The following is a 26,725-nucleotide window of genomic DNA, read 5'->3' on the forward strand; positions in this document are numbered from 1 at the left end:
TCATCCGCATATCCCACAAATCTACACTTTTGAGCCTTATCCTGAAACTTGTTTCTAAAGGACGGATCAATATGCACATAACAAACACATCCAAAAACACGTAAGTCATGATAATCATGATGAATTCCAAAAAGGTAGTGATAAGAAGACTTGTTTTCTAAAACAACCATAGGCGACTATTTATCACATGTACAATAGAATGAAAAGTTGTTGTCCACAGATTGATGGGAAGATGACTGTCACGAAGCATACTCATCGCACTTTCAACAATATGCCTATGTTTGCGCTCAGCTATCCCATTCTGTTGTGTCGTGTGTGGGCATGACACTCTTTTTCCTATCCCATTATTTTGAAGAAAAGAAATGAAGTCACTGGATGTGTACTCCCCTCCTCCACATTGAAAAAATTGAATGAACTCGAAGAATTGATTTTTTACTAAGGACAGGAAGTTCTGAAACAAAAGGAGAACTTCAGACTTATTTTTCATGAAGTATATCCAGGTGTATCGAGAGTAACTATCAACAAAAATTAGATAGTACTTGCTTTCAGATCCAGAGATGACTGAAGCAGGCCCCCATACATCAGAACATATTATCTCAAAAAGCCTTGAAGCTCTCTTATTAATGGAACGAAAAGGTAATATATGACTTTAGCAAAAAAGACAACTAGAACACTTTTGACTTCTCTCTTCCACATTGAGATTTTCTTTTGGAATGAGATTATTAAAAACAAGTTTTTCAATAAAATGACTCCAATAATGTCCTAAACGATTGTGCCATAGAGAAGGCTTATTACATTAAAAAATACTAAGAACATTTTCAGAAAGATATAACTTTAATGGAGACTTAAAATTTGGGTGAGCAAGACAGGACGAATGACATGGGTCTTCTTGAAAGACATACATATTGCCCTGTCTCTTTCCTTCAGCGAATGTTTCCCTCGTGCGAAGGTCCTTGACCTGCACAGAGAAGGGAGTAAATTTGACTGAAGCATGATTACCATCAACAAGTTTAGAAATAGAGAGAATATTTTTCTTGATATTGGGACATCACCGGTCACGTGAGTTGCTGCCCCAGAGTCAACGAACCAAGTTCCTTATTCATTTTGCTTTAGATTCAATCCCAACAAGGCAGATATTAACAACTCCTTAATCTCTCCACTGTCTTTGGTGTTGTTAGACTTCCTTTTGGATGTTGCCTGATGGAACTTCCCTTTATTTTCAAGATTATGCCAACAATTCGCCTTGATATGCCCCCTTTTGTTGCAAAAGAAGCATGTGGGAATGGGTCTTGATCCCTGAGTAACGGTGGATATAGGAAGTAATCCACGTCCCCCGTATCCATTTTGCCCTTATCCTCCTCGCCCTCGACCATAAATCATTCATGTGGCAAAGACCTCTTGGGTATTCGTATGAGTGTGATTATCCTCAAAACAACCTTTCAGAGTCATTTCATTCTAAATTAATTTAGCCCGAAGCTCATCAAAGGTGGGAAGAGTAGGCAAACATAGTAATGAAGCAACAATCATGTTATATTCCGATCTCAATCTACTCAAGGTTTGCTGCACCATATCATCGTCGCTCACAACACATCCTATAACCTGAAGTTGATCTGTGATGGTCTTCATCTTGTTTAGATATTCCATGATAGTCATGAAGTCTTTTCTCAGTAGTTGAAATTCTCTCTTGAGAAAAATCATTCTTGCTTGAGAAACTTGTGAATATGTTTGAACCAGTCTCTCTCAAAGTTGCATGGTTGTGCAATTGTCAAGACAATTGCAATAAGTACCTCTTGAGAGAGTGTAGAGGTAATACACGCGACCACTGACTGATCTTTCTTTTCCTAGTTGAGATATTCTGCATTTTTTACATACACAATTGAGATTGCCCCTTTATCATCATTTTCTTCTCGCGCAACGAATTCCAGTGGAGTCAGCTGAAGCGGTTCCATCCAGAGAGACCTTGACTCCTTATAAAAGGAATGATCTGTCTTTTTCAAATCAAGAAGTTTGAGATAGTCAATTTTTCAAAAACAAGCTGATTGAGAAAACTCAAAGAGAGGCCAGAGTGGGAAGAATGGGAGGAGTCCATAGCTTAAAAGTTGTTAAGATTAGTCGTCTGAAGTCCTTTTTATTCTTAAGTAGTGTTTTGGTATTTTATATATAATGAGGGACCCATGTGTAATTTTATTCTTAGACTAATCTCCTCTATTTAAACTAGAGGAGATTAGCCCTAAAATGAATCATTATCGACTCTCTCTCTCTCTCTCTCTCTCATGTGTGCTCATTTCAGATTTGCACATGGTATCAGAGCAATAGGTTCTGGGGAGCGTGAGCACTTCTTCGGTCTGCACAAAAGCTCGAGTGAAAAAGAAAAAAAGGTGTGCGTGAATATTTTTTTTACGAGTGTGCAGATCTGATGTCTGACATTTGTCATGACACAGATCTGTAATCAGATCTAAAGGCCTCGTTTTTTTTTCTCATCTGGATCAAGTAGCGGCAGATATGGGTGACATGAAAAGGCCGTGATTTCTTTTTCATCGAATCTGAGTGGGTTGAATAAAATTTATTTTGTTCATTTGTGGATCTGGATTTTCACGATTCTGGATGTCAGAAGTAGTTTGTTTCTAATGATTTGGTGTTGCCGTGAAACCTGTATCATGAGGAGTATGTTGTCTAAGATGTGCTCAGAACAAAATCATCGATTAAAAGTTTTTTTTTTGTGACATAGGTGTCGTGGAGAATTAATTTTCTTTAAGTTCCTTTTGGATTTATAAAGGGTCGTCCAAATCTGATTTCAGATCAGATGTCGTGGTTCATCACCGTCTTTGGTGTTGATTCTGGTGGTGGTATGGTTTCTGCAATGTGTTTGAGCAGATTTTGTGGTCGTGTAGTATCCAGATTTGGACTCTAAATAGGTTGGAGAGGAAATCTGATCGATTAATTTTTTTTGTGAACCTGTGATAATTTTTTTTTGGTCGTGTATTGTAGCAGAGTAATCAGCGATATCTCCTGAGTTAGCAATTCTTTTATTATGGGTGAAACTCAGAAATTCGATTCTAAGAATGAGGCTATTGGAGAATATAAAGCATTTGCAAATCACTTCTCTTACGGCTCTTCCGTGAAATTAAATGAAGTAAATTATGCCAGGTGGTCAAGAACTTTTATGATGTCAGTTTCTGGACATCGTAGAAAACATATTCTGTTGGAAACTGAACCGAATGATAAAGTGGGAAAATATATCACTTGGGATGAAGATAATGACATAGTTATGTCATGGATCATGAATAGTGTTGAACCTCACATTGTAGATGGTCTAATTTATTATAATACAGCTAAACAAGAGATATATAATTTGCAGCAGGGAGATCAGACCTTGGCCCAGTACTATGCATTCGTTAAAGCAGCTTTTAAAAGACTTAATACTCATAGACCTCTTTGTTGTTCAAAGCAAAAGGATCATCAAGAACAAACTATGGTTGCTCGATTTCTCACAGGCTTATCTTCAGAATTCTCTGTTGCTAAAGTCCAAATGTTGACTGGATCTGATGTGCCTACTCTTACTGATGCATACAATCGCTTGAGTAGACTAGCCGTTTCTCTTCCACAATCTCATCCTATATCCCAGACATCTGCTCTAGCTGTTCCATCTGGTTATGGACGTGAAAATACTCTGAATATTAGAAGACGAGGTTGTGGAAGAGGCATGGGAGGTAGAGGTAAACTTCAATGTACTTTTTGTGGAAAATCAGGACATTTAGAAGATCGTTGTTGGGATAAAACATGGACGGCCTGCTCTTCCGGCATCGAAGCTCAATGTTCCAAAAGCTAATGTCACAAAACTAGAAGCAGCAAATGCGAATGAGACTTCTTCTCCTAGTGATTGTATTACCCTGAGTCGTGCAGAATATGATGAACTGATAGCTCATCGCCCTTCAAGTTCCTCTTCTCCTATAGTTGGTGTGGCCTACTCAACAGGGGATCATCTTCATCTCAATAATAGTAAGTGGATTATTGATTCTGGTGCATCCAGACATCTATGTGGCATCCTATGTCACACGGACTTGGCTCCAAGGTCGCCGCACCCGCGTCGACACGCACCGACACGGGTGCGGCTCGGACTCGGTCAACCCGACCCTGGGTGCGGTCAACGCACCCAGGGTCATTTAGGTCCATTTTTTGGAAAAAAAAAATTTGAAATTTTTTTTTTTTAAAATTTTTGGGCTACAGCTGTAAGGAAAAAAACCCATCACAACTAAAAAACATGTACACTTTCAAGTTTTAAGTACAGAATGGGCACAACTCAAGTTTTTGTGGTTTTTTCCTGTATGAAGAAAGTAAATTATTACAGTGTATGAAGAAAGTGCCCAAAAGTGAATTATTCCTGTATGAAGAAAGTGTACAGAATGCCTTCACAACTCATCACCTGTCCCCTAATGGGCACAACTTTGACCGAGTCTTATATATATATATATATATATATATATATATATATATATATATATATATATATATATATATATATATTTTTTAATATATATATAGCCGAGTCCCCGTGTCCAAAATTTTTGAAATTGCGCCGCACCCGTGTCACACCCGCACCCGCACCCATGTGACATAGGTGGCATCTCTCATTTTTTTACAGATCTAAATGATACTACTGCACATCGGGGAGTCTCATTAGCAGATGGGAGTTCCTCTCCGGTTGTTGGTCAGGGGAATGTTTATATATCTTCTTCCTTGCAATTGAAAAATGTCTTTCATGCTCCTTCATTTCCTCAAAGTTTACTCTCTGTGAGTTGTCTTATAAAAGAGCAAAATTGTAGAGTGATATTTGATCATGTGGGTTGTCATTTTCAGGATTTGCTGACGGAGAAGAAGATTGGTGGAGGCTATGAAGAAAATGGAGTCTACTACCTACACCATCCAGTGGGAAACATTCATGCTGCAGTTGATTGTTCCTCGAGTCCTGTTCAGTGGCATCGTCGTCTTGGTCATCCTTCATTGTCAAAGCTCTGTCGTGTCATTCCTTAAATTTCGTCTACTACATCATTTCAATATGAAGCATGTCAGTTGGAAAAGCATCATCGGAGTTTGTTTCCTTCTAGTCAGAGTCAGTCCAGTCATAAGGTCTTTGAACTTCTTCATGCTGATGTATGGGGTCCTAGTAAAATTCCTACCAGGACTCACTGTCGATATTATCTTGTTATTGTTGATGATTTTTCTAAGTTGTCTTGGGTATTCTTAATAAAAGAAAGGTCTGAAGTTCCTAGTATTATCAAATCTCTAGTTATTGAAATAAAAACTCAATTTGAATCTGCTGTCAAGATTATTCGCACTGATAATGCTCTTGAGTTTAAAACCAAAGCCTTGGTGCAATTTTATCAAGACCATGGCATTCAACCTCAAACCTCTTGTGCCTGTACTTACCAGCAAAATGGAGTAGCTGAACAAAAACACTGGCACCTCCTTGATGTTGCTCGTACCCTTATGATTCAATCCAATGTTCCTGCATCATATTGGGGTGATGCAGTTATCACAACATGTTATCTGGTCAATCACATGCCATCATCATCAATGGAATATAAAATTCCTTTGCACATCTTGTATCCTAATGCTCCGCTTTTTTCTCTTTCACCCAAGGTTTTTTGATGTGTTTGCTTTGTGCATAGACTTGGTCCTGACCGTGATAAATTAGCAGCTCAAGCAACTAAATGTATGTTTATCAGGTATCCCAAAAATCAAAAGGGGTATCGATGTTATGAACCGAATTCCCGTCGAGAGTATGTCAGTGCAGATGTATCTTTCTTGGAGTCCATTCCATATTATTCTAGTATTGGTGCTCAGATGCAAGTGGATCAAGATGACTCTTTTCCTTTTCCTGCCCCTCCTTTTCCTTTGGAATCTGTACCACAATTACCGAGCCCAACTCCACTTTCATCACGGTTTCATAATCTTCCATTAGTATATGTGCGTAGAGCTCCACCTCCTCCTGTGCCTTCACCTTCTTTTTCTCCCGAGGTAAGTACTCCTGATAATTGTGACCTTCATGTTGATGATAACAAGCCAATCGCCTTACGGAAAAGGACAAGACAATGTACCTTATAGCCTATGTCTCAGTTTGTGTTCGATGCCAGAATTGGAAACCAGATGAAAGCTTTTATTTCAGCCTTATCTGCTGAAACTATTCCTCTAAGCTATCAACAGGCAGTGCTCGACAGCAGGTGGAAGCAGGTAATGCAAGATGAAATGGATGCCCTATTGTCTCAAGAGACATGTGACCTGGTCGATCCTCCATTGGATGGAGACATTGTTGGATGTAAATGGGTATATACCATCAAGTACAACTCAAATGGTTCGATTGAAAGATACAAGGCTAGATTAGTAGCAAAAGGTTATACTCAGACATATAGGGTTGATTTCTTTGAAACAATTTCTCCCGTTGCACGGATGGGTACCATCCGTCTTGTTCTCTCTGTCGTTGTTCACCAAGGATGGAGCCTGTGTCAATTAGATGTGAAAGATCTTGGTCCACTTGGATACTTTTTGGGCATAGAAGTTGCCAGGAACAGTGAAGGTATGGTTTTGTCTCAACAGAAGTACGTTCTTGATTTATTAAAAGAGACAGGAATGTTGGGAGCTAAACCAGCAAATATTCCCATGGATCACAAAGTTTAGTTATCGAAAGAGGGGTCAAAACCTGTTGATAGCAGAAGCTATCGCTCACTGGTAGGAAAACTACTATATGTGACAGTGACTAGACCTGATATTGTTTTAGCAGTAAGTAAGGTTAGCCAATTCATGGACAAACCGACTGAGGTACACTGGAATGCTGCAATAATGATACTCAGGTATTTAAAACCCTCTCCCGGAAAAGGACTATTTTTCAAGAAAGGGGGGACCCTGGAGATAGTTGCTTACTCTGATGCTGATTATGCTGGATCTATAAAGGATAGAAAATCTACCACAGGATTCTGTGTGTTTGTGGGAGGTAACTTAATTTCATGGAAAAGTAAGAAAAAAACAGTGGTTGCTAGGTCAAGTGTCGAATCAGAATATAGGGCTATGGCCCAAACAGCAGCTGAATTGATGTGGGTTCGAACTGTACTAAATGATCTTCAAGTGAAGGTTTCATCGCCTACGGTAATGATGTGTGACAACAAGGCGGCTACATATATAGCGAATAATCTTGTATTTCATGAGAGAACAAAACACATTGAAGTTGATTGTCATTACATAAGAGATATGGTTCAAGCTGGTCATATCTCTACCAAGCATCTAAACTCAGAGGACCAAGTTGCAGATATCTTTACAAAGCCTCTGGCTAGGCCGAGTTTCTCAAAATGTTGCAGCAAGTTGAGCATGATTGATATCTATGCTCCAGCTTGAGGGGGAGTGTTAAGATTAGTCGTCTGAAGTCCTTTTTATTCTTAAGTAGTGTTTTGGTATTTTATATATAATGAGGGACCCATGTGTAATTTTATTCTTAGACTAATCTCCTCTGTTTAAACTAGAGGAGATTAGCCCTAAAATGAATCATTATTGACTCTCTCTCTCTCTCTCTCTCTCTCTCTCTCTCTCTCTCTCTCTCTCTCTCTCTCTCTGTTCCTGTGTGCTCCATTCAGATTTGCATAAAAGTTAACAAGGTATTCACGAGATGCACAGTCCACTGCTTGAGAAACTTGTTGGTCGTCCCCTTCTTGCCTTTTTTTACGGTTGTGATAGATGCAGGAAAGGGAGCAGAACAACTCACGCTGAACAGACTTTAATAAATCGTAGATGAAAACTATGTTGGTTCAAGAACAAAGAGTTTCGTGAATATGGAATTTGACAATTGCACAACGATTTGCAGGCACAACGATTTACCGACACAACAATTTATAGGCACAACGATTGCAGGCACAACGATTTGTAAGCACAACGATTTGTAGGACAACAATTTGTAGGCACAACGATTTGTAGGCACAGCGATTTGTGGACACAGCGATTTGTAGGCATAACGATTTGTAGGCCCAACAATTTGCGTGATTCAGCAATCAAGAAATATGGTATTCCAGATCATATACTGATGGATGATGAGATCTGATTGTTTCAGACAAGGTTTGGCAGAAATAGGAATTGCGAGACCAAGAGTATGCACAATCAGATCTGAGTATAGAATGAGGAAGTGCGAGACGGAGAATATGCACGATCAAAAAAATTTGGGATCTGACGAAAGGATTGAATATTTCAGGTTTGACGCTTGTACACAATCAGATCTGAATATTCAAGACAAACCGTGAGACGAGAATAGAAATAAGAACTGTGAGAAGGAAAAATGGAGCCTTTCAGGTCTAACGCAGATTCTCGTCAAATCTAAATACTCAGGCACGAAAAATAGTAGAGAGGAGTAAATGAAAGAAAGAAGAAGAAGATGGAAGAAAAGTGTGAAAGAAGAAAACCTCTTGATTGGATGCAGGTCGATCTCTCAGGTCGATCTCTCAGGTCAAACCTTCTGGAAATAGCTTCGAAGCCCTAGATGGATCTCCGCTTTGATACCATGTTAGATTTTACTAGGATCTGTCACACGTGAAAAGAGAGATAAAAGAGAAAGGAGGAGTTGCGGTTGTCACGATTTCCAATAATGAAATTGTGACCTAAAACATGTATATATATCCTTCGTTTACAGTATGGGTCGGGTTTGATATATTATGCAGACCCGGAATACAAAATAACAAATACAAGTAAAGAATACACAGACAAATAGATTTTTTCATTGGCATGGCAGCTTCTTAGGATATTATAGGTTTTACAATAAATTTTGAAAAGAACCCTAAAAGATCTTTGGCATATATATATATATATATATATATATATATATATATATATATATATATATATATATAAAAGAAAATTAGGTTTTACAGAATCTTTTAAAATGTAGGAAATAAAGTATAAGAAAAACCATATCTAAAGAATTAAAAATATCATATAAATAGAACATGTGAAAATATCAAGATATTATGTTAATAATATTGCAATGTTTTTAAATTTCCAATAGGCAATAGTTTCAAAGTATTGCGATTTTTCCCTTTTAAACCATTTTTTCATTATATTGAAACTAGCATCATGATATTTTAAAAATATCTATTGTATGATTTGTATCTATGAATATGTTTTCAACTGCCCAATAACTCAAAGCAAGAAGCTTGACGGCTCCAGTAAGTCATGCATTTTGTTAGTTAAAAAAGGGAACACAAGTACCAATGCATGCTTCCACGGTAGTGAAGAAAGTTTTTAGTACATTTGTCAAACCCTGTTAGATTTTGCCAAAAAAAGAGCTCAGCATCACAAGGGAACCATGCATATCCACTGGGCTCATCAAAGGACATTATCGGCTCATACATGCCGCCTCCTAAGCTCAAACAACGATGGATCAATGTGTTCACAATGAAACAACAGTCAAACGTCATTTTCATATACTTAGTGATGGGTACAAGACCTTTGACTATAATGAAGCCATTAAGCATAATGATCCTTCTACCAATGCACATGAAGCTTCCGATTGATATGCAAACGCATTCTGTATGCTGTTCCAACACACATTAGTACTAAAAAATGATTACCTCAATCAAACATTGAAAATTCAGCCTTCAAAGATTCCATCTAGCATGGGCATTCTTTACAGATTGCTTAAGCAGCAATTATCTTCTTTAAAACCAAAAATACAACCACCACCAAAATAAACAAGAGCACAAAATCAAAGCTAGCAGTTTAAGGACTCAAACAAGCTTCTGCAGCTTGGTTGAAGAGTTTCTACGAGATACTTCAACCACACGAATTTCACTGTGAGATATGAATCACTCACTCTTCATCCATAGTTACCAAAGATGATAACAATGACCATAATAAATTCTCAAGCAAAAAAGAGATTCACAATTTCAAGTTGCAAATGGGCATGGAACCCTTATGCATCTTCTTGATGCAGAGGTGGATGAAACATTGGACTAGCTAATGCTACTAACAAAAGTCCATTCTCAAAATTCCCGACGTGCACCAAGATCGAAGACGCAAAGCCTCTCATAGCACATTTAGCTATAGAAGGTAAAACTGGTGTCAAAAACATAGCAAAACTTCACTGCTTTGAGAAATTCAATTGTGCAATTACTTTGAGTGAGGCATCACCTATACAGTAAGAAATGGATCATGTCCTGGCAGTCCTGCAAATTATGGTTGACAATATGCCTGGGACATTAAAACTCATTCATAATCCTCTCTTCAATCTTTTCTCTGAAACAAAAACTCACACATATACATGTTATGTATTTATCCTCTTAAATTTTCCCTAGCAATTCTATCAGGAAACCAGCAGGTATACTTCAAACATAAGGGAGAGACTTATATGAGTAGATGTATTCCGTGCATGAGTTAAAAGGAATCATCTTTGCATTACCTCTAGGGCTTCTCCATTTTGCAGATGAATCTGGACATGAGCCGTAAATCCTTGGAAATATGAAACCTCCAGCACTTCAAGATGCTAGTGCTGGGTGTTTTGGCTTTCACTTAAAATCCTATGTGACATTGGAAATTTGAAATGCCCATTGTACCTGTGTTGTCTCTGGTACTTCTAGATCCTAGTGCTGGGTGTTTCCTCTCTCACCTTACTCCCACACCCTTCTCAGAAAACACCCATGTTGTACCAGCCACACCCACATCTATGTGAGACTGAACCAGAGTTGCCAGTCGGGGAAGCGAGAACGGAAAGCGAGACACTTCCAAAATTTTAGGAAGCGGGAAGTGTTGGACAACTTAGAAGTGAACCAGGAATTGTCTTGGAAGCGAACCGGAAGCGAGGGGAGAAGCAGAAAAAGAGAAAAGAAAGAAAAATAAAAATGAAAACACAAAAAAAATGAAAAAACGAGAAGCGAGCTTCCCAATTTTTTTTTGGCGCTTCTCAGCATGTTTTGGAAGTGCCACATTTCGCGCTTCTGAAACGTGCTTCGGGGAAGCCTGGAGTGAACATAGCTGACAACCCCTTGTTTTAATTCCACGGCCAGACCATTAGGAAATAAACAGCACCAAATCTGGTAAACCAATATTCACAATGTGGTGGTTCACATGGTTGAAAAGGAGCAGAAGATTCTTTGAGGATCAATGGCTCCTAACATTAATTGGAGAAGTCAGCAAGATCAGCCCAAATAGCATCAGGCCTTAAAAGGCTCCCCGTTGTCCTTGTTATCCCTAATCAGCGGTTTAGCTCAAGGTTACCAGACTAGGAAGCGAAAATGGAAAATGATACAAGAAGCGGAAGCGCAAAGCGAAGCATTTTAAAATGTATAGGAAGCGGAAAGCGATAAATAAAAAAACAATATAAGAATTGAATGGAAAACTAAAATAAAAGTGACTTCTTAAATTTCATGATTTTTTTTAGTGTAAGAATTAATTTTTTAACAAAATCTAAAAAATGATGACTACCAATTTAGAGAAAGCACATGAAAGTGAGTGAAAAGCGTGAGAGGAAATACATGAAAAACATGAAAAGTAGAGTGAGAAAACATACAAGAAGAATAGATGAAGCGTGTGGAAAAAGTGGTTGCACGTATCGTACTGTATTGTACGATACGTATCATTACTTTTGTGTTTTGCGATACGATACACACTCGTATCGCAATATGAGTGTGTATTGTATCTGTATCGGGTGTCTCGTATGATACACCAATGTATCATGATGTATCATACGATATTGTATCAACATACTTAAAAAAGTCTGAAAGTTGTATTTTTTTTTTCATTTTGGGTTTAAAAAGCCTCTTGAGGGCCAAGTTCTCCATATGTCTATAGTCCGTTAGAAGGGAACCCACCCACCCTAAGTTCCGTGAAATCAATTTGGGAGTCGATTCATGCGCAAGAGATAAGGCTTTAACAATTTTATCAAGAGTGCATTTTTACCATTTTTCACTCAAGTGGGTTAAGGTACAAAATCTCTATTATTTGCTTCTTATTGAGTGTTTTTTGGAAAATGTGTGTTTGGTGCTTCTTATTTTTTGCTTTTTATTAAGTTTTTTAATTCGTTTTGTTTTATTTTAGTTTCTTCGATGTCGTCTTCACGTTCATGTCATATTAGAGATGATCCAACATAGCAATACTGCAAAAGCATTGATGATGTACCACAACTAGGGTTACCATTGAATTTGAGATGTTTATTTTGTGGTGTTATTATTAGAGGTGGGCTACATAGATTTAAGCAGTATATTGCAGGTCAAAATCAAAATGTACGTCCATGTGATTCTCCATCTATTCCTACAACTTTTCGTGTTGATGTTATTGTTGAAATAGAAGAAATTCAAAGAAGAAGAATTTTGCAAAAATACAAAGATGAAGGACTTCCAACCATTGTTCTAGATTCTGAAGATGATGATGACGACCCACTTGCCAAAAAATTGTCCAACATAAAAAGATCATTGAGCGACAGTTGGATGCAGAACTGAGAAAATATTATCCTGATGTTTGACAAATAGGCTCTAGAAAATAGTTTAGTTTTAAGATTTTTATGGTTTAGAACTTTAGAGATGAAGATTAACATGTAAGACGTTGGTTAAATGTAATGTTTTTAGTTATCATGAACTCTTATTGGTTAAATGTAAGGCATTAATTATGCTTAAAATTTAAATTATGTAGTCCTTTATTTACATTGTCAGTTATCAGTTGCATGATTTGTTATTAATTTAAATCATGTAGTTTCCTTCATATGTGAATTTATGGTTGTATTTTGTGCAATTCATCATTGTTTTATGTGATATGATTTTTTTATAATTTATCCTAAATTTTTTTTATTAGTCTATATTTTTTTAAAAATTTTGGATTTTTTTTTTAAAGTTTACGATACATACTATGTCACATGGGTGCGGATGCGGGTGCGGCACTTTCAAAAACCTAGGGTGCGGGGGTGCGGCAGGGGCAAAAATGTAAATATATATATATATATATATAAGTTTTAACAGTTAATAGTTAACATTGTCATAATATCATTCATCATTCATGCAATATATCAACCTAAATATCAATCAAATAAGTAAAGCAATTACATAAATCAACCTAAATATCAATCAAATAAGTAAAGCAGAAAAGAACTAAATTACATACCAAAGTATATCATGATAAAGTAATTGATCTTAATAATTTTCTTCTTCATCATCAAATGCATCATTAGAAGGAATATTGGGTTCAGCTAAATCCATGTTTGTTATGTTAAAATCATGCTCTCCCTCGAAGTCACACTCTTCTGGGTTTACATCCCAAAATTTTGGGGGGGGGGGGGGGGGGGTCTGCCTCTCCCCTGCCAAAAACAGGGAGGGACTTAGCCCCTCCCTGAAATAAGAGAGAGCAGGGACGGGGGCTCGGCCCCCTCCCCTGCCGACCCAACAAGAGAGCGAGAGGGGGGAGGGGCTCCCCTGCCGACCCAACAAGACAGCGAGAGGGGGGGGCTCGGCCCCTCCCCTGCCGAAAACAGAGGAAGGAGGGGGGCTCACTCCCTCCCCTGCCGACCCAACAAGAGAGCGAGAGGGGGGAGGGGCTCGTCCCCTCCCCTGCCGACCCAACAAGAGAGCGAGGGGGGGAGGGGGGCTCGACCCCTCCCCTATCGAAAACAGAGGGGGCAGGGGGGCTCAGCCCCTCCCCTGCCGACCCAACAAGAGAGCGAGAGGGGGGGCTCGGCCCCTCCCCTGCCGAAATCAGAGGCAGTGGGGGCTCGGCCCCTCCCCTGCCGAAATCAGAGGGAGCAGTGGGGCGACACAAGAAGAGAGCGAGAGAGGGTACGTACCTGTGAAAGGAGAGGAGGAGCTTAGGAGGTGGCATCGGGGCATCGGTAGGAGAGAGCTCGAGCTGAGCGGGAGAGGAGAGGAGAGATTAAGGCAAAAAAAAATTGCCCTAATCCTCTTTTTCATTGGGGATTTTTTTTTAACGCCGAAAAGTGGACAAAAATGATCTTGGGTGTGTTGACCGCACCCGGTGTCGCACCTGCATCGCGTCGCATCGACGCGGGTGCGGCATTTGTTTTGCCGAGTCCCTGTGACTCAGGATACATATGATACAGTGTTACTTTGGGCCCGATCGATACGGGTAACAATATGACACTTACAACCTCAATGGAAAGCATAGGAGAAACGTGGGAGAAACGAGATTCTCATCAAGTTTCAGAAGTGAGGAATATCGCGCTTCCGAAGCGAGTTTCTGAGAAGCCGGCTTCCCACCTATCTAAAAAGTTTATGGTAACTCCGGTTTAGCTTCCCTCTTCTGTTTTTGCATACCTTTTAAATAACATGTAAAATTATTCTTTTCTCAAAAGAGCAAGTATTTGGCATTGGGAGGCTCATTTTTATCCAAAAGACTTTGACATTGGTTCAACTTTATTCTTTCAGTGCATGGCGCAGACCCAGCCCGACCAAGGCCAGTTTAGGGTTAGGCCCCTCAGGTTTTTGGTGTGGGCCAGCCTGACATGTTTATTAAGGGGCCCAGCTTTCAATTGGTTCTTAATGAGCAAGTATTTGGCATACCTTTTAAATAACATGAAAAATTATTCTTTTCTCAAAAGAGCAAGTATTTGGCATTGGGAGGCTCATTTTTATCCAAAAGACTCCGACATTGGTTCAACTTTATTCTTTCAGTGCATGGCGCAGACCCAGCCCGACCAAGAACAGTTTAGGGTTAGGCCCCTCAGGTTTTTGGTGTGGGCCAGCCTGACATGTTTATTAAGGGGCCCAGTTTTCAATTGGTTCTTAATGAGCCCAGTTCTTACACCCAACCAATGACCCTGGATGTTGATCCAATGAAGCATGTGGGTCAGGCTGCCCTGGCCCTAGTTCAACAACTGAACAATGCAAAAAAAGTGATTTCTTTTTCTTTTCTTTCCTCGTTAATTTGGTAAGGCACATCGGGTGAGTCCGACAGCCCATGGGCTGACCCGTTTATTGACAGGCCAGACTTTGGCTCAGTTACCAATGGGCCAGGGCCTAAAACCTTGACCCAAATGTGTCAGTTGGCTTGGCTCACTTTGCTCCCAAACCCACTGTCCCCGCAACACACACACACACACACACACACTACAAAGTTTTAGAAGGGGTGCTGTTGTTTTTTAAGATGATTGTACCACTTGTGAAAGTGTTAAGGAGAGGGGTCAGTGATGAGCTATGTAGTAAAAAAGCGGTAGTCGATCCCCAGTTGGTGAACCCTTAAAAAGACTAGGCAACACTAATCGGATTAATCGGTACTCCAATTAAAAATTTTAAAAAGAAAATACAAAATTTATAAATGAAGTGATAAAATTAATAGCAAACATGCACACATAAAATTAATCAACAACGAAATACACAAAGTATAACATATCATTACTAGTCAAGCACAGTAAAACTGTTATATTACATAACCTATTCAAAAATCAAGAACAATTGAACAAACAAGTACACAGCTGCCAATATGAACAAAAGCTAAATAATTTACATCAAGGTTGCAAGTTTCGTATCATTACCTGTATCGGTCAGGCCCAAAGTAACACAGTATCGTATCGTAAATGTATCATAAATTTTTAATAAAAATAAAGAAAAAATTAGCAAAATGTCTAAAAAAATCATAACACATAAAACTATGATGAATTGCTCAAAATACAACCATAAAATCACATTTATGTCTCTATGAGCTATATAAGACATCATCAAACATCAACTAATATAAAATCATAAATAATATTGCATGCATATCTCACAAGAACAATACCACAAGACTCATACTTTCATATTACATAAACGTAAACAAATTAACCAAGTTTATGAAATATAATTAAAAAAAAATGATATGTATTGTAGTGTATCGTACGATACAAGGGTGTATCGTATGATACACCTAATACAGGTATGATACACACCCATATCGAGATACGAGTGTGTATCGTATCGTTTTCCCCCAAAATAATGATAGGTATTGTACTGTATAGTACGGTACGATACTTACAACACTTATTTACATAATCTAAAGTCATAACAATATTAAAATAGCATCCAAATACATGATTACACAAAACAATAAAAGAATCAAACATGCTTTCACAATCACACAAGTACACAAAACATGTGTTTAGTTCTGTTAGTGATAAAATGTTTTCATCCCAAGTACACAACTACAATGCTTTCACAAAAATACATAACCAGATCATACATATATATAACTATATATACATATATATCATAGCCACATATATCGTTCAAGGTAATTTCTCGGTAAGGTTTTTTCTCGAATATATTTTCAAAGGGAAGAAAATCTAGGAAATATCTAGGAAGCTCAAAAAATTGGAAAATATAGATAATAGTAAGAAAGAATAGGTTTTCTATTATTTTTCTTACAAAAATATAAAGAAACAAGTTTTAGAAGTATTTAAAATACAAAAGAAACAAAAAATAGAAAAACTAAACTTAAAATATATATAGTAAGATTTTTTTTAATTTGCAAAAACATCATGATAATATACAATATTTTCATTTTAGCGATATTTAGAAAATATCGCGAGATTTTCCTGATATTATCGGCTACCTTAATACCTTGGAATTTCTTGCGATATTTTCAAAATATCACCGATATAGCTGACTATGATATATATTCAATTATTCATAACATATTCAATATAAACAACAAAATATGCTTTCAGCCTTTCACAGAAAATTGATTTTAACACACACATATATTATATCCATAGCATAATCAGAATATATATCATTATTTACACCAAAAAAATACTTTCCGACTTTTACAGAAAAATTACAAAAGCACAAGAACATATTTACGTAATCAGTAATAAAAATCACACACACACACACACACACACACACACACACACACATACACACACACACACACACACACACATATATTTTAGCCTTAAACAGAAAATTTCATCACAAATAAAGTAACAGACACGTATATACAAAAAACATAGTCAATTAAAATTAATTATGCATGCTTTTAATCTTTCCCAGAAAAAATCACACACACACACACATAATGTGCATGTTTTTGTATTTTGTTCTGTGAAATGCTGAAAATATGCTTAGTTAATATATATATCACAATATATATGGGTTTATATGATTGCAGGTACAATGTAGTTGGAATCTCACAATGCAAGTTCTTTTGAGTCAAGCTAACCTCGTAGATGTGTTCAGCATACTTGATTTAGAGGGAAATGACCATTGGATGATGTTTTTTGAGTAAAAAAAAATGGTGCATTTACAACTGTTGATTTTTGCATCACCGGAAAAACTTGTACGAAGGTTAGATTCCAACGATTCAAAAACCGGTTCCCACGAAAAGCATGTAGATCACATCCCTGGGGTCGCTTGGACCAAAAAACAATTAAAAAAAAAAAAAAGTGGAAGATGCTAATTCGTTTGTACATACAAACGATTGTAGCAACTTTTAATCCCCCCCCCCTTTTAATAACAGATTAAAAAAAGAAGAGAAAAAGGCTAAACTGCCTTGCAGCTAGGAAAGGGAAACTTAGTCATCAACTAGGCACCTAGTCGACAAAACTGGTACCCCAGAAGGGGATTACATAGGAATTAAGCCAACTAGGCTCCTAGATGATGCTCTTGTCTACATAGCTCTAATGAAAAGCAAACTATGCCCTACTTGTGTGATGATATGGACAAGGTAAAAGAATAGATCAAAGAGGACATCAAAGGCAAGAAACAATATTATATGCCAGTTTGAAAGATACATGATAACTGATAAGAGATGAGCTGGCTAGCTCCATCAAAACATTTATGTGGTTGCACCTTACATTAGTAAATAAAGATGATGATACACAGAAAGTCATTTATATGGAGTTAAACAAGTATACCCAATTGAAAGGGACTTTGAAAGGAGGAAGGTGATCCATTGCATAGCTCACTACAGCCAATTATGCATTTGAAATTCATTATTGTTATATTTAATTACGTTTTTGTGTTGTAAGGCTCACTCTTATGATAATTTTTTTCTTTTTCTGGTCCAGGTCAATGTGGAGTAGGTTTGGTGGAGATGCTCCGACATTGTCTATGATGTTTGCTCAGCATATATTGAGGCAGAGATGTAGCACCAGTGGATGCAAGAGAAATTAGAGTTTTTTCCAGCACATCCACACAAAGAAAAAGAACATGTTGGAGCACTTAGGATTGAATGATCTTGTATTTGTTACTTACAACATGAGATTCAGGCAAAGGTAACATTAAAATATATGCTATTGGATCTAATTTATAAAACCTTTATTTTATATTGGTTTATAATTAATACTTGAACATTGCACACAAATACAAAAAACTTGAGATGACGCCAAAGGAGTGTCTATGACCCCATCAGCATTGATAACATTGACATACCGAATGAGTGGGTGGAAGAAGAGTCTGGTATCCTCGATGATGATGAAGACTTGAGGCAGAAATGTAGGCTGAGGTAGAAAATGAAAAGAAATGATCATGTTGATCCAAAGCTAAATGAGGATGAAGGAGAGGGAGGAGGAGATGACTTAGAAGAAGATGATTCATCATTTCACTATTGTTTTCGTCATGATTGACGAACATAGACAAATTAGGATGTTTCTCTGTTGTTTTGCAACTTTTGTTATGTAATGTGTGACTTCAATAGTAAACTTTTTGTTTCATGAGTTATTAATTTGTTATAATATTGTTTCACATGTTTTAGTAATGAATGTGTATGTTTAATTGTTTATAATGTCTAAATTTGGTTGCTTTTTTCTATTGCATTCTATGAATTTTTCTTAATTTTTTCTGATTTTTTGGAATTTTTTATTTTGCATATTTTCAGATTTTTTGTGATTTTTAAAATAAGTTTTTATTCTCATATCTTACAATATGATATGATATATCTGTATCACTGGCCTTTTCAATAAGGGTTTTGATATGCCAACACACACGCATGGATGAATAAATGAATGAGAGAGAGAGAGAGAATGTTATAGATATTTTGTATCATTATCCTATTCTGGTTTCTCATGCATATTTACGTAAAGGAAAAATGATATATTTACCTAGATCGTGTTTGACATTTCATGGTACCTATAAAATTATCAATGTTTGTCCTCTATAATCTCCTTTGCCTTTTCCATAACTTACAAATGTAACCTTGTTTTCGTTCAACTGGCAAATGACATGACGCAAAACTTATGGTTCGATAAGCAATCAATTATCACTAGTTACTTACTATTTAGGTAAATAAGGGCATAATTATAATAGTGCAAAGGAACCTATTTACCATACAACTTCATCATTACATGATATAATAGAGAGGGGGGGCATGTAAGACATGCTTGGATAATTCATTCAAGTCCTAAACATATTATTCCTCTCATCCTTTTATAATGACATCCTTATGTCCACATACTATTTTCATACCAACAACAAGTATATTTCAACAAAGTTTTTAAGAATAAATAAGAACATGCACTTCAAATTGACATGAAAATTTCATGGAGAAGAAAAAGAAAGCAAGAGTTGGATGCATCAATTTGAGCTCAAGCTTCAACTTAGGCATAGGGAGGCATAAAGAAGTCAGTAAAGTAACGTCTAAGGAAAGTAGTTAGGTCAATATGAGATCTTGGAAGTGTGATTCTACTATCTGAATAATTGTACTCTCAATCTTCGTGTTTTTAGAACTCATCATGGTTCTCAAAAGCACTAGGTGTGACCTAGATGAACCCTAGTACTTGTCAACTAAATTAATTACAAAATGAAGTTTCATAGAAGAATGTTTATGTTATCGTAGTTTCCATGCTTTCAATCAATTTATAAGTTCCATGATAACACAAGGGGTCATAGGACACACACATGCATGCAAAAAAAAAAAGTACACAAGACATAGTGTAGCACACAATCACATGAGAAAATCCATAAAACCATGCACATTAAGCAATGCCCATTAATGCATGCATATTGACAAACTCACAGTCACCACGTCAAAATCAGACTCATATCAATTTTGTCTCTATACTTTTGTGTGGCATCTGGTAGAACTGCAAATCTACAATTCCCGATTTTCCACTAATCTATCCATATTCAAAAGTAGGCCCAAAAACGATATTATGCTTCGAATGAATAGCGTTTAGACTTACCAAAAGAACCCACTCAACAGCCACTATCTCGTAGTGTTAACATTTCAGTTGCTGAACATATAGGAAGCACAAAGAGAAGAACAGAATTACATAAAAAGGTAACTGCAACAGGACTCCGGAGGTCCAATCGTTGAGCAAATTAAGCTTTGGAAAAGCATTGAGGAATCGCCTGCCTAACTCATTCATTAGAAAGAGCTCAAGCAAAGCAGGTCTACTCATCCCAGGTCGACACAAGTAACATAAACAGTTTCACAGGAAAAAAAACACTCTTTTTGGTGAAGCTCCGCAGCCTAAAAGAAATCAGGTAGTAGAAAACCAAATCTCCCAGGCATAGGAAGATATGATTCCTGTCGCACAATAACTCTATCTCCAAAAAAGTATGCATCCTACTCACACAAATAAGTATGCAATAGCAAAATCGCTTCAACCGAAAACCCACTCCGAGCCGAATTCAAAACCGGAAAAGGAAAATCAGTTCCCACAGAGGAAGAAGAAAGACAAGCCAGCTGGGGGAAAAATTTTACCAGCAAAAAAAGGGGGCAAAGGAGATGCCAGAGCCTAACCTAAGCAAACCACAAGCAAGAGCAGTTCACAGGTCACAATTAACGATTTTTAGGCAGGAAACCATAAAGGACAAGAACAACTGCCTACAAACCCTAATTGGAACTCCAAAAGAGCGCGGCACAAAAGAATTCGACGAATTAAGCAAGGAAGAAGCAGAGCGTTCGTCCAAGCGTGCTGACTATTAGCAAGCAAGCGATTTTCCAATCAAGATTCTCAAGAGAGAACAGAAGCAAAAAAAATAAAAAAAATTTGTCGGTGAAGAGAAGTTGGGAACCTTCTTTTTCCAGCCAGAAGGGGCGGGGAGGTCCACCGAGACTTCCTCCTGCTCGTGCTTCCCGCCTGCGTCCCCTTCGCTGTTCACCACCACCTCATCCACCTGATTCTCAGCCATTTTTCACGATTCGCCGCAGACACGCAAACACACACACACACGAGAGGTATTTGGAAGAGAAAAGGAGAGAGAGAGAGAGAGGGAGACAAAAGGGGGACTACGAAAATGCTTCTTCCCGCTTCCCCCTCCCACGAATTTATTTGGGGCTTTTGAAAAAAGAAAAGAAAAAAGGTCGTATTATTATTGTCTCGCTTAAGTTAATCCAGGCCTTTTCGCCTCCAGTTTATCACGATAAATGTAAAATACAATTGAACGAAGATGATGAAGTCATAAGAAATAAGGAAATTTTAAGTAAATAGTGAGGTTACCCAGATGGGATCATGAGACACCTGCCAATCCATTCCATGGTGAGAGAGGGAGGCGGGATCGGATTCTCTGTCCGGCTATTAACTGAAATGGAGCGTGGGTTTCGTGTCCGTGATGGTGATGGAAGCACACACTTAAACGACACGTGTGGTGAACCGATCGCGTGGGAAGCAAGAGATGGCAAGGCCTTCCAGAGGTTGAGGCTGTGCCTCTGACTGCCCCTGACCAAGTCAACCCCACCCCCTCACACCCATTCGAATTGGAGATCAGGTGCAACGTGTTCACATTCGCAACCCGATTTACTGAAATCTACTTCAACGGCTACACTGTCCCTGGAGTCCGACGGTAACAAAATGTCATATTTGACCTTTTGACATCTCACCGACGCATCCCCTGTTGCTGTGGGCTGAGTAGTAGCGAGGAGCGTGCGCTTACACGCGAGATGGTGACGTGAAAGTCCAGCTCTTGTTCTCTCGTGGGTATTTTTGGAATAAGGAAAAAGGAGAAGCTTGCTTCCATTTGAGAATATTCCTGAACCGGTGGCTGCGAATCGCCTTTTGGCTTTGACCTACAGTAGAGAGGGGGGGTTATTATGGCATTATCGATCTGTGGGGCCCACTTACAGGGCAATACTTAATGGTGCCTCTCTCTTTCTCTCCACGAGAGCGACATTATTATTATTTCTCTCTTTCTGCACGAAGAGGTTATTTTTTATGCAGCGACGCTGCAACTCCGCACGCATCTCAAAAAAATGCGAAGATGGGTGGTTGTCAACCTGGTGGCTGCACGCTGCTGTGAAATCGGAAAAAAAATTTAAATATTGTGATAAATCGCAACATCTTCATTTAAAATATAATTAAAATGTCACGTAAAATATTGTATTTTTGTTAGTGACATCTTCCAAACATCACCAATATTTGGCACTCCTCCTCGCATCACACCACGCACCATCAACTTGCCCGCGCGAACCAGGTCAGGGGTATTACCGCCAGAAGTCCCTTCAACCATTGCTTAAATTTCAGGTTGGTCTCACAATTTTTTTTTTCAAAGATTCATCCTCTTTGCTCTAGATGAATGGCAACGACTTACCAACCGAAGCTCAGCTTGTCTGGTAGGTAGCAATGCACACCGAACCGCGCTGGCTCGGGCTCAGTTCGGAGCCGTTGACTTTGTAAATGAGCTGAGCTTGAATTGGTGTATGAAGCTCAAACAAGCTATCAAGCCGAGCTTGAATGACTTCTCTCTACAAGCTCAGTTCATTGCAAACCCAACATATATAATATCTTTGCAAATAAATTCAAAAGTGTATTGTTATTGCAATGGGTAGGGCATTATAAGTCTTTCTTCATAACGTATTGGGTTCAATTTTGTCCTTTGAACCTTTTTTGGCTGAGAAATTTTAGTATGTATACAGTATTTTCAGGGATAATAATCAAAAAATGTGCTTTGGTTTAATGGCGGGTCACTTGGTTAACATAAAGGGGTTGGTGGATCAAATCCCTCTACAAAGTTTTGTTTTTTACTATATCTTGTTGAAGCTCGAACCGAGCCGAGTTTGGACAATGCCTTACAAGCTCGACTTTGAGCTCGAGCCGAGCTTGAACAAAGTCATTTTAAACTGAGCTGAGTTCTAATAGCCCAGGTTTGGCTTGAACTCGGCTTGTGTGCATCCCTATTGGTAGGAGCAGCTAGTGCAGGTCACCTTGTGTTAGGACATTGCATGTTCAAAACCCAATGATATAGTTGTATAACTAACAGAGATACCAACGCGGCCTCCACTTGTCTAGCAGGAGCAGTTAGTGCATATCACCTTGTGTTGGGACATTGCAAGTTTGAATCCCAATGGTATAGGTATATAACTAGTAGGAGTCAGCCTAACCCCAACTTTTTCTGTCAACTTGCCTTTCAAAAAAAAAAAAGAATGGCAACATCGTTTAATGATGTAAAAGCCTTTGTAGGAATATAGATCACTTGATGGGGTGCCCCCTGCAAACTAAAGCATATAGTAAGTTCATCTAAAAGCTTATTAAATGGATGATAGAGAATGAAATTGAAAACGGTGGGGTTGGATGCCATTAAACGATACCCTTGACCTAATCTTCACTCAGCATGCCCTACCAATCATGGAGTAGGGCTGCTAAATGAGCCAAACAACCTTGATCTTTGTTGGTTTAGTTGACGAGGCAGTGTCACCTAAGAGAAAGGTTCCTGAGGAGAGTGGAGAGCATAAGGTCATTCCTAGGCGGACCATGATAAGGGTGAGCTAGAGACGGTTCTTGCATGAGGCCATAGCAGCCTCTCAGGAAGCAAATGCATTTCTAACGATAGAGGTGGTGACTTTGGTGCCTGGAGGATGGCGATAACAACAATAATTCATTTTGAACACTTCTTTCCTTCCCCAGGTTGTTCAAGACTTCCTTCCTGATCAGATTCAGCATTTGTACTTACCGACGTTCTCTTGTAGCTTTTGTTGTACATGTTCATGAATATCTTGCAGAAAAGAAATATGATCTTATACAAAATTTAAAACAAGTCCAATAACAAGAATATGAGTTAAACTTATATTAAAAACTAGGTTAGAACCATATAAAATAGAAAATAGACTAAAACCAGTTGATCGATTCACAAACTTATTAAATGCAAATTTAGCTTGCGCAATGATGTGCGGCCAAGACTTGGGTTTGTCAAAAGTTTGACCATCTGTTTGAGGATGATGCTGAGTACTAAAATGCATAGAAGTATTTGCTTAACTTTTTTCATAGTTGTCTCCAAAAATGACCTACAAATTTAACATCCCTATCTGATGTAATAGTTTTAGGAATCCCATGCAACTTATATGTTTTCTTGACAAACAAGTCCGCTATATGAGATGCATCAATGGTTTTCCTATAATGTATGAATCTAGCCATTTTCAAATACCTATCTACTACAACAAAAATAGAATATAATCCATGCAAAGTTTTAGACAATCCTAAAACAAAATCCATGGTTATATCCTACCAGGGTTTTTCTGGAATAGGTAAAGGTAAATACAAGCCTGCGTTGGTAACACTACCTTTTGCTATATGACATGTATGATATTTTTTTATGAACCTATTCGCATCTTTTCACATATGGGGCCAAAAATAAGTTGAGAAAACTATTTTCATAGTATTGTCCCTAGCAAAATGTCCCTCATTATGTAATTATGACATTAATCTAAGTCTAAGAGAACAATCAAGAATTTCCTTTAAATAAAAACTTTAGATCTCATTGATAGTTTTTATTTACCTCATTAATAATTTTCAAAAAATATTTATCATTGGCATATAATGAAGTAAATTCTTCAAAACCCTAGATCGATAATTTCATGGTAGAAAGTAGCATATTTTTTCTACTTAGTGCATCAACTACCACATCATCTTTTCCTACCATATATTTTAAAATAAAGGTGAATTCTTGTAAATATTCGACCCACTTGGCTCTACGTGCATTCAATTTATGTTGCCCATTGATATACTTTAATGCTTCATAGTCAGTATGTAGGATAAACTCTTTATGCACTAGATAATGTTGCCAATGCATAAGTGTACTAACTATAGCATAGAATTCTTTGTTATTGGTGCTATATTTGAGCTTGACTTTATTCAACTTTTTGCTAAAGTAGGCAATAGGTTTGCCTTCTTGACTCAACACAACTCCTATGGCCACACTAGACACATCATATGATAACTCAAAAATAAGTTTGAAACTCGGTAATGTCAAGACATACGTAGAACAAAGACATGATTTCAAAAGCTCAAAAGACATTTGGGCTTCAAGGTTTCATTAAAAGGTTTTATTTTTTATGCAATCCGTCAAAGGGGCAACAATATTGCTAAAATGTAGGATAAACCTCCTATAGAAAGAAGCTAATTCATGGAAGTTGGTTAATTAAAATTAAAATAATAGTTAATTAAATTAATTAATTAATTAATTAATTTAAGAGGTTAGATAGAATATCTTTGGAATAGGGCTCTTAGAGATCAGCCTAGCTAGAATAAGGTTTTGATTGGACTCTAAGGAGGGGACGCCCCCTCGGTGTGTTTTCTAATATAAAAAGAAAAAAAGGACGGTCTCTCTTATTCTTCTTCTTTCATATTTTTTTCCTTTCTCTCATTTCTTTCTTCCATATTGGAGCTTTTTTAGCAGTCATTGAAACTCCTCTAAGGTTTGAAGATATAAGACGAAGGCCGATCTACGTTTGAGAACTCGGTTAAGGTAGGTACATCAATCACGTAGGCATAGATTTTTTCAAACGCATGAAATATGTGTGGGGCAATTTTTAGATCTGAATCAATGATGGATTAAACCTTGAAACACCTCTCTAAGATTGAGTTTCAATCTAGAGAACAAGTTTTTATGGATCTTTATTACCATGTAATAAAAAATAGAAAAATGATTTTTGAAACAAGACCATTTTTGGGCTTCTATTGTGAAAAATGATTTGAGAAAAGTTTGTTCGCTGATATTTGTAGATCTTATTTATTTCAGCATGTTTAATATGTTAATCTTAGGTTATATTGATGAAATATATGTTCTATAAGTTCTGAAATTCGATATATGCTTGAATCCCTGTCCTTGTATGCAAAAAACTGTTTTGAAAAAGGTTTTGGCAAAAACATTTTTAGGATTTTGATATTTTTTATAAAGAAAGTTGATTTGAGCATGTATGATGGATTATTTATGTTTAGCATGATTCAACAATATGTTATTGTATAAAGGAATCATGTTTTCATGACGGTTTAGGGTTTCTTATAATTATTGCATAGATGTAGTCATATTTGAGATATTTTTTGAAGGTTTTATGATTCTTAGATAATGTATGTTATTGTCTTAGCAAGATTAGCATGAATCTGAGTAAATATGTGTTGTATGATGATGTAAATATGTTTAGAGCATAAAAAATTGTGATTATATAGATTTTTACCTTGAATCTTATTCTTGCTTAATGGATTTTTTATGCAACTTTTTTAATAAAGCATTTTAAAACAATATTTTCAATAAAAATGTTTATGCAAACCATGCATCAAATAATAAAAACCGGTTCACACTAGTGGTGAAGTTCAGGTCAAACTTAGGGAACGAGATAAGTACTTTTGTACCTCACACAGAACTACTTTTGTTGCCTTGAAAAAAAATTAATTAATTGACTAAGTAAATAAAAGAGTGTTGTCCTCTGCGGAGGTCTTAAACAAATAAAAATAAAGTGGCCTTATTACAACCTAATTGAATTGAATCGAATGAATAAAATAAAATAAACTCTAAGCTAAAAAGAAAAGAAATGAGGAAAAGTCTTTAGTGCTTGAGCTTCTTATCCT

At 37.4% G+C, this 26,725-nt stretch overlaps 1 protein-coding gene across 1 annotated transcript in view; it reads right to left on the reverse strand.

Annotated features, from left to right (window-relative positions):
- Positions 1 to 21,194, reverse strand: part of LOC149828441 (uncharacterized) — a 35,205-nt gene extending 14,011 nt beyond the window's left edge. The window contains exon 1 of the mRNA XM_090017579.1: positions 20,964 to 21,194. Within this exon, the coding sequence (XP_089873705.1) occupies positions 20,964 to 21,080 (117 nt within the window). The 5' untranslated portion in view covers positions 21,081 to 21,194. The remainder of the gene's footprint in view (positions 1 to 20,963) is intronic.
- Between the last annotated feature and the right edge of the window lie 5,531 nt (positions 21,195 to 26,725).

This window comes from Nuphar pumila, chromosome 9, assembly GCF_984573655.1.
Source record: "Nuphar pumila chromosome 9, dmNupPumi1.hap1.1, whole genome shotgun sequence".
Classification (NCBI taxonomy): Eukaryota; Viridiplantae; Streptophyta; class Magnoliopsida; order Nymphaeales; family Nymphaeaceae; genus Nuphar; species Nuphar pumila.